At 37.8% G+C, this 9,936-nt stretch overlaps 1 protein-coding gene across 1 annotated transcript in view; it reads right to left on the bottom strand.

The window, feature by feature from the left end:
* il17rel (interleukin 17 receptor E-like) overlaps positions 1–9,683 on the bottom strand; it is an 18,403-nt gene extending 8,720 nt beyond the window's left edge. Inside the window, exons 1-4 of the mRNA XM_015390243.1 lie at positions 9,514–9,683; positions 6,584–6,611; positions 6,122–6,271; positions 112–224 (exon numbers count right to left, since the gene is read on the bottom strand). Coding sequence (XP_015245729.1) covers positions 112–224; positions 6,122–6,271; positions 6,584–6,611; positions 9,514–9,621 — 399 coding nt within the window. The 5' untranslated portion in view covers positions 9,622–9,683. The remainder of the gene's footprint in view (positions 1–111; positions 225–6,121; positions 6,272–6,583; positions 6,612–9,513) is intronic.
* Between the last annotated feature and the right edge of the window lie 253 nt (positions 9,684–9,936).

Raw genomic sequence — 9,936 nt, 5'->3', positions numbered from 1 at the left:
TGAAATGCATTTCATGACATTTAACTGCTGCAAAAAATTCTAAGTTTAATTTTTTTTTCTTACTCATCCATAAATGTTTTACAACAGGAAAAGCATTTCTTCTGACATTACCGGCATTCCAAGCATTGATCTTCTTGAAGCCTTGGTGAACTGTATGGTTTGGCAGTTTGTCATCATCCCTGCACTGTTGGTGCAAATGGAAATGCCATGGATGGAGTCTTTATCTAAAAAATAAAAAAAAGTTAAATACTCAATTACAAACGCCGCATTATGGACTTATCTGTTTAAAAGACATGGCTTGGGAAAAGTCATAAAAAAAGAAGCTTGTGATAAGTAATTGTATAACCCAAATTGGGGGTTTTCCCGTCTCGTGCCCGAACAGGGAAGAACTTTGCACATTGCCTGATAAACAAACAAGGATATAATGCATCTGCTGGCACTTTATAAAGGAACCAGACCAGAATGTTTATTCAATCTGCTTCATCGGGAAAATGAAAAAGGCAATTTGGGCTGTTGCGGGTGCAAAGTTTTTTGATCTTTGAGCACAGTGGGTTTCCTTGGTGAGATGTCTCTTCCTGCCCTGTATTCAAGATTATATAACATGACTCATTTTATACACACTTGACTACACTTCAATAATTGCTCTCAAAACTTCCTTCTAAAATGATATGCTCTAAACAGGTCTTTGCAAAGTGCAAAGAGTGTATACTGGCAAAGCTGTATGCTTTGTTGGCGAAGCATGGTGTAACCTTACAGCTCTGCATTAGGTTAGAAGTCTATCATAACAGCTGCTGATAGAAATTCAAGCGCACCTCTTTATTTGTTTAAGATGAACAAAATAAATACCACATGCGAGGTAAGTTAGCAGTCATCAGGACTTGATAGTCAAAAGCTATTTTACTTTTTCCTCCATTAATTGCAATTGTATGCATGTGGCTTCCTAGTAATATTACCAAACCATCTAAAAAAATAACATTAAAAACGCATAAAATGAATCAGGAAAGATTCACCAACGTGAAAGAGTTCTGCAGCAGGATCAAAACTTAAAGGCAGAGTGGAGGATTTTCGCAACTTTTTGAAAAGACCCACCCTCTTAACTTTAGAAGAGAAAATGCACATGCACAACTCTGTACCCACTCTTGAGAGGGAACGCCCATTAAAAATGAGTGGAGAGCGTGCACAATCCCATTTCTCCTCGTGCACGTTCTGTTTAAAAGTTGCAGTTTGCATCACTCATACAAGCTTACTTTCCAAAAGAAGAATTGTCCACTGTATCAGACTCACCACAGGTAAGTGAAAATAGGGACGAGCACGTAGGACGGCCTTACATAAACATATCACCAGAATGATTGACAATTAGGAGGACCACTTATTATGATGATCCACCCGGTAAAAGAACATCCTCCATTATACCTTTACTGTAAAATAAATAAGCTTCAGTTGCAGCCCATCACTTGAAGAGCACACCATCAAAGCTTGCAAAAGTAACATACTTCTATTAGAAAAACTATGTGTAGCATTGGTTGAAGGCACAACTACAGAATCAAGAAATCCTCATAACAGAACCTGAGGTAGGTGAAAAACTTGAAAAGGGAACACACCATCCACTGATGGTAAGAAATTCAAGAGCAAAAGAGAAACAAGGTCTTCGGCTTCTATCAACACATTTTCTCATGCTTCAGGAGACCGGAGAATAATGGTGAGAGCAGCTATGAAGATAAAATGAAATAGAGGTGACCCTTCCCAGGAAAAGCATGCCTACCCACAAATATCTCATAAGCTCATCATGAACTCATTCAGGTGATCACAGAAGAACATCTAAAGCACAATAGGCCTTAAAAAATGCAGTTTGTGTTTACACAAGGTGTCTTTGCTTGTTTTCTAATTTGTTGATACTATTGAGAAACCCACAAGTGTCTTCTGAAGAACTTTAGCAAAATTAGGAAAATCCCACTATGATACAGTATATGTCTCTTTAAAGGTCGTATTAGGTTGAGTGAATTACAACTTTTGGCTTTGGATGATATTTATTTTAGTAGGGTAAGGACTTCAAAAGGTTATGTAAAATAATGGAACTTTATATACAAATAGTCTCTCTCTTAGATTAATGTGTTTGAGTAAATTGACATTGTTGCATTCATATCGACTTATAAGCTAAATATTTTTTCTTTGGAAGTCTCCTTTCTCGCTCATGTTATAACATGTCAATGGCGTGGGGTAGGCACGTAGACTGTACTGTTGACTCAAACTTATCCCTAGGGTATAAGTAAGGCCGTGCTTGCTTTCATGTTTATTGATGTTTTCCCTGAAATATATTTGCATTTTTGAATCCAGGTAGACTAAATTTAGAGCAGTTTTATCTATGATGACTTTACATTACATTTCATTGCCTCCTCGTTTATCTTAATATCACCAGGAAGTGACCCTCGGGATAGAGGAAACAAAGCCGAGGGTTTTTACCATCTTTGTTTTATGAACGCGTACCAGAAATGGGATTTAATAAGCATTTCCTGTTTTTTTCATTACTAATCTTTATATTGTGTTAGACCTACATACTGATCCAAAGACAACAATGAGATATTATCTGGATGGAGGAAGAGAAAATATTATGTTTTGAAGTAAAGGTGCCTTGTAGGAATATTGCAAACATTGTTGCCCTGAGTCAGTGTTGACTGGAACCACCTTTTAATCCCCAGTTTACCTTTAAAGCTTGTTGAGGTGATCTCTATAATGACATGCATCTGCAAACATAAATGTCAGTCTGTCTTTCACAGATTCTGCATAGCATCTAGGCATGGACTTTTACTGGTCCATTCTAACGTGTAAAGCATTGCTGGACTCTACTTTGATCGAAACGATTCCATTATAGATTGCCAATGTGTTTGGGGTTCCTGTTCTACAGGAAGGTGAACACCACCTAAATCCCAAATATCATACAGCCTCTACCAGTTCTTGATTCTGGATTGTCAGGTATTTAGTATTTAGCGCCATCCACCTGCCAGGAAACGAAGACCGGGTTTCCGCTCCCTGTTCGAGAAGTATTTTCTACAGCCTGATACTGCCACCACCAGGTTTCAGTTCTACTTGCTTTATTAAGAAAAAGAAAATTAAATGTCGTTTTAACTCACATGCAGGGGAAGCTTAAACAGGTTGCTGTAGATGTTGGAGGCTGTAGGCATGGAGGAATCTCCTGTAGTGGTCTCACAAGCCTCTGACTAAAAGCACTGTTGCTGTTAGTGCGAAGTAGAGTATCTTGGGCTTGTCTATAATGCGTGATAAATTCAACTGAGCTAAATTCAAGAGTTTATATTCTCAACAACAGCCTTTTAGAAGACATGCATCCTCTTGTTATGAACAACTGAGGAACTTAGCCTCCTAAAGAAAACAAAAATGTTCCCTAATTGCAGACAGCTTTACAGTTGCATCTTCAGACCAGTCTGTTATCCATGTAGAAGTTATATCCAGTGGACAACAGCCATGTGCTTATTGCCTCAGCCATATACTGAAGTGGTTGCTTGTTTGCAGACACCATCTTAACCTGGAGCCTCATTGTGGTTTAGTCTATCCAGCTGATTTTACCTTATTCAGCATCTGTTGTTTAACAGTAGTTAAGGGTATTTCTTCCTTAAATATTAATGCTAAAAAATGTGTTCACTTCATTTGCATATAAGCATAAGCATGGGATCCATTTCATCCCTGACCACACACAGTAATACTTTTCTGCCGGAGCACTGGTCTGGACCGTCTTACTGTATGCTTGCTACCCGTCTCTAATGTTGACTTGAAGATGTTTCTCTATACTCATTAATAATTCCCTCTCCTGTTTTATTCTTGTCCCTTATATTTGTGGTAATCCAAGCTTTTTTACTCTCGTGTTTTTTTTTTTTTTACATCTCACGGTTCTGGTGGTGATATCGGCTTCTACAACAAGATTTGTCTAATCAGTCCCACACTCATTCATGGCATTGATGTCCTTTACCTATGGCTGGAATAGTGCCTAAAATAATCACACAAGGCTATTTCAGCATTCTATGACCATTTTCTCATGATTCTCTTTAATGTAGGTTGTCTCTGAAAAAGGGACTTACAGTCTGAGGGAAAGAAACAACATTTTGACCTGATTTGCAAGAGGAGGTCTTGCTTTAGAAATATATAGGACACTTGTCCTAACTTTGTTTTTCTGATAGAGCACCTGAAAAAGTGTTTTAAAGTTGGAAGTATACAGAGTGGAAGATGTGCTTTGCACATGCCAAGTGAACCGCCAGGCCAAATGCATTTGCCCGGCCAAATTAGCACAAGCGCTGATAGTGAAAGATAAATGGCTGCCAAAATAACACTGATACACTCTCTAGGTCAGGGATGTCAAACTGGTTCCAGAAAGGCCCGTGTGGCTGCAGGTTTTCTTTCCAACCAAGCGATAGCACACCAGATTCCAGTCATCTAATCAAGTGAGTAAGTCAACATGGTGACATGATGACAGTCTGGTGTGCTATTGCTTGGTTGGAAAGAAAACTTGCAGCCACATGGCCCTTTCTGGAACTACCGTAGTTTGACATCCCGTTCTAGGTCAATAATATGGACCCAAACTTACTGCTGACAGTTCAATATCTGAGCATGTATTGTTTGCAAGCACTGCTAACCCACATCCTTTGGTTTTGCCACTATCCTTTACGTCTCTTTCTGGTCGTATGGCTAGAAAGCCCAGCAAATGGATACTGGAATATTGGATATGATCCTGCAGCCTTGTTTTGGTGAAAGCCATAATATTTTCCCTCCTTATACTCTAGCTGAGTCGTTGCTAAGGATTGGAGTTCATCTAACTTTTTTTTTCCTAAAAGTCTTGCATTGCAGATATTTAGTGATGTGAGGGGTGAATTTTCCGAATGTTCTTCTTTACTCTCTTCAGCATCTTTACCACCTCTAATTCAACTTATTTGTCATAAGGGATGTAGCTGTAGTGTTACTTCAGTTTTTAAGATATTAAAGAGCGGCTTCCTGTTGTTAAAATAAAAACAGCTTTCTTTGGTTATGCATTGTAACAAGTGTCCAGAAATATGATTTCAGTAAGAATGGCGACAGTGGTGTCAGGTGCAGGAGTTTGTCCTTCAATTGGAGGGTTATCGGTTCAAGCCCCGGCTCTCGCTTTTAGTGTTGTTGTGTCCTTGGGCAAGACACTTCACCTGCATTGCCTACTGATGGTGGTTAGAGGACCCGTTGGCACCAGTGTACAAAAGCCTCACTTCTGTCAGTGAGCCCCAGGGCAGCTGTGGCTACAATGTAGCTCCCCACCATCATTGTGTGAGTGAATGAATGACTGACTGATTGAAGTGTAAAGCGCTTTGGCCAAGTCCTCTGACTTGAAAAAGAAATATATAAGTACAGGCCATTTACCGTTTAAAATATTTCTACCTCCAAAGCATCACATTTCAGAACTGAAACTTTGAGGAACTAAAGTTTGTTTTTTAAAAGACTATATCAGACGCAAACTAACTTGAGGAGTGCAATTCTAGATTTTTTTATATAGACCAAACAGCTAAACTCTCGTCTTATTTCATGAGAACACCTTCTTCCAATTTTTTTTTTTTTTTGCAAACTACCAAACATATTTCTTATTGATTTCTGTCAGCTATGTTTTTTGCTGGGTTTCCATAAAGGACTAAATAGTAGAGACCATATGGGATACTTTTCATTTAGAATGGTGTAATTCAACTGAGCTTTTAATCTCTGCAGCTCTTCTAATCAATGGTCACCCTCCCCTGCCTCTCGGCTCAGGATGATGACCATACATAGACATGTTTCCAGCCGTGCGATACAAGCTGGTTACACTTGTCCTTATTTAGGGGTATGAGAATAAAAGGTGGTGAATTTAAATTTACTCCACATTATTCGGATTATTTCATTCTCTCTTTAGAATTATGGAATGAATGGGGTTGGCATATCTTAATTAATTACATTAATTTTTTGTTTGTAACGTTTCAGAATCTCGAGAACTTCAATCACTTTTGCATTGCATAGTGCAAAGAAAATTGATAAATGGTTCGAAAACATAATAACACCATTGAAGAAAATGAATGCAGATGTTTACATAAAACCCTAATGGTTTCAATTCACCACTACCTACCCATAAGTTGCACAACTGTCCGGATTCTCAGGTAGAGCCCGCACTTTTGCTTCTGCTCACACCTCATGACCGTGGAGATGCTAGCATTGTGGAGCAGGGTAGCGCTGTTGAGACGCTTGGTGGGGTCCTGACACACATCAGCAAACCAATCTGTTTAAAACAGGGACAAAGGACACCGGGGGTCACACGTTAAGACAGCAATTAGCATACAGTTTAGCTCTAAATTAAACTTTTGTGCCTGTTAAGTGACCTCCTCATTATTGGGCTCTAGATTAATATAACAAATAACCCTATTTCCTGCACTACTAAGTAATTTCTGTTATTTTTATTGGTTCTCATTCAAGAGAAATTAGTAGTATTGTTAGGGTCTAGTCTAATTAAAAATGCTTGAAGCAGTTCTATAATGTTTCGATAATTTTTTTAGAACGTTTTGTCTCATTCCAAGTCAGTTTTCATACTCACACTCTCGACTGGTCTTGCAGCCAAGTCCCTGCAAGAAGAAAAGGACAGGGAGATGATCAGGTGAAACACTTAGTCATTAATATTATGAGTAATAGTGCTATTAGATTTCAAACCCGGAATGTGATAAAGACAAAAAGATTCCTCAGAAAGGGTTTTCTACATCCTGATCCCAATATGATATCTATAGGTGCACCACTCTCAGTAAATCTAAGCAGGAAGATAATTTGATATACTTGCATGGTGTTAATGCTTTAGGGTTAGGGATATTAACTTCTGTTTTTTCATAATACAGCTACAACCTACATCACTGACCTCATACAACAATAACCTCCCACATTCAGGAAATCTACCTCTTGGTTTCAGTTCTTGTTGCAGTTATTGTTTGTGCAATTATCGCAACTTAAAGGTCAGGAAAGTGCCTCAGGGTTTTGCTCATTTTGAAATTGAATTAATTCCTGTAGGTTTGCAAGAGTGGATGCGTTTTTGTTTATGTTTTATGTGGTAGGCTTTAAATCATTGAAGGGGTGGATTGGTAAGTGGTATTAAGGAAGCGTTTTTGATTTGATTTGTTTACTTAATGATGTCTCCCATCGGCATCCAGGAAATCAGAACAAAGAAAAAGTCTGATATGTGGGAATGCAGTAAATGAACTGGCTCTAAGTGTATTTCTGTCATTGGTACTTCATCCTGCCACTGACAGGGAGACAAGAGGGTCAGATATCTGGGGCTCTTGGTTTAGGGGGCGAGAACTAAGCCCTAAAACCATCAAATTAATGTCAAGAACGCTTTTTTTAATCATCTTTTTATATACCGGTACACCTAATATTTAAGACACATGAAATTCTTTCTCTTTTGTTTTGGCAGTAGTCAGGGGCCTCACACAGATTTTTTATTAATCTACCTAACTAAAATATAAAGTGCATGGTACACTAAAGGCACTGAGGAAAACACCAAGCCTCAATCTATCTGCATTTTTTAGTTAAAGGAAACACTCCATCACTTTGATTTAATAACATGGAGCCAACTCTGTCACTTTAGGAATGCATCTAATCCTCTGTTATCCACAGCTGGACCTCTAAAGGAGCTTTAAATTCAACTGTTTTTGTTAGAAACCTGTTGTGTCTCTCTGCTACTAAAAGTTATAATTAAAACAGGTCTCTTGGGTGGAGGCTGGTTAACATTTAGTGTTATATTGTTTCATAAATCACACTGGATGGAAGCCACTACAAGGTGCATCCAAATCGCTGCACCTGCACATTGGTTTTGTAGATTCCTTTTAATGGATGTTATGAAAGTTAATGCTGCTATACCAAAGTTTGAGTTCAAACTTCAACATCTCACCAAATAAGTCTGAAACAAATCAAATCAAAACTTGTAGATAAGATTGGTACTTGGTCAGGCCGCATCTCCAGTAGAAAACAGCCTCCTTTAATCTTTTCAAACCTCAAAGTAAAATCCTTCAGATTTAGGCTTAGACCATGGGCGGTTCTAGACAGTTGCAAACGGGGGCCAGTGCCCCTTTAGATAATGTTCTGGCCCCTGTACTGAAGACATAATACTCAAAGATATTCCAATGATGATATGCGCTGGAACAGACATGGTTACTGAAAGGTCCTTTGGATCTATTTCATTTTTCTTCTTTACATATTCTGTTTTACTAATTATTTAAAAACAATAAGGTGATAGCTTCAGTGGTATTGAGATAGGATTCCAGTTTTCATCTGCAAAATGTTTTTTTTTTTTCTCAAAACAAATTGCTCTAATTTTCACGGCTGAATTCATCAGTTTTTCATGAGTTCTAATTCAGATCAAAAAATATGTAAAATTCCTAAATTATGAATGTATATTGACCTAAAAATAAAATAATTTTAATTAAATCTAATTGAATAGAAATTTCACTTCATGCAGTTATATTAATATACTTGAATCCCTTGCCCTGTTTTTTTATTTCATACTTTTGTGGGCCCCCATGAAATCGCGCTGGGCCCCTCCTGGCCCCCAGGAACACACTGGTCTAGAAAAGCCACTGATTTTATTTTGTCATTTTTTTACACACAAGTGTCTAGACTTTTTCATTTTTTAATGTGCAGCCATGTAAGCAGCAGTGATAAAAACATTGTGATGAAAGAAAAAAAGTGATTTATAGTTACAGTTCAAACATTCTGTGTTTGTTTTTTAAGCCATTTTATATCAAATTTAGCAGTCTAATGGCAGTGGAGAAGAAACTGTTTTGGAATCTGCTAGACGAAATGAAGTAAATGAGCAGCATCTGTTAAAACTTCCTTTAAATGTCACCAGTTTTTTATACAACAGATAACTTGGGTGGTAGGATGATGTCATCATGTCCCTGAATGGAGTTTGGTAGGAGTTGTTTTTGTTTTTGTTAAGAGAAGATAAACATTGACCCCAGAGTAAATGGTGCAGAAACTTGTAAAAGATAAAACTGTCTCATCAAAAAAAAAAAAAACACCTTGAGAACAAACCCAAGAGATGCTCATAGAACCTTTGTTCCTTTTTCCTCTTTAGATGAAATGATATGATTCCAGGATGCTCTCTGACTTCACAAGAATGCTTTTATGACTCACTTAGTGACTCATTCGGCATTAAATCCCTATTTTTCTGTGACTTTAAAGACTAGTAAAGGACATCCCCACTTTACAAATGTTTACCTCAAAAGTCCCGCCTTATAAGGTCTACAGAAAGATTTACTGAAAGTAAAGCAAATATCCCCATAAACCAAACCTGCAGTATCTGCGGCGAGCCAAACTGACCACACAGGGAAGAGAAACAGCAGAAGTATAAGTTTTACTGTAAAACTTTTTATCATTTTTTTTGTAAGTAAAACAGCAAATAACGGCTATTTTTTTTTTGCAGGTATCAATAAGTTAACAGGTGATGATGTAATTCTAGTTGAAGATAAATAATATTACCTGATAACACTTGGTCTGACATCTGTCAATCCTCTCCAGTTGACTGATTCCTTTGGCAGCTCCATTAAAGCAACAGCAGGAAAGCAGCAATAAAAGCCAGGGGATCATATTTTATGACTTCTACTACTGCCGCTCCTTAACCCTGTCAGACTGAGATTCAAAGCCGAGGTCTGTGCTGCTAGTCTGACAGGGAGCTGGATGGGAATTACAAATAAACTGGAGAGGCGGAGCCAGGGCATTTGAACAGGAGGTGCTTTCAATGTTTTATTTTTTATTTTTTTGGATAAAGGACCTTTTGACCCATTTAAAACACAACAAAAACAAATAAGTAAATTAATCAAGATTCACTACTTTATTGTAATATACACTTCAGTGCACACAACCAGTGTCTGTAACACACAGACATCATCAGTTTTCAGGTTA

The sequence above is a fragment of the Cyprinodon variegatus genome, unplaced genomic scaffold, assembly GCF_000732505.1.
Source record: "Cyprinodon variegatus isolate N-32 unplaced genomic scaffold, C_variegatus-1.0 Scaffold490, whole genome shotgun sequence".
Taxonomy (NCBI): Eukaryota; Metazoa; Chordata; class Actinopteri; order Cyprinodontiformes; family Cyprinodontidae; genus Cyprinodon; species Cyprinodon variegatus.
Note: the sequence above shows the minus strand (reverse complement) of the source record. Positions and strands in the feature narration are given on the sequence as shown.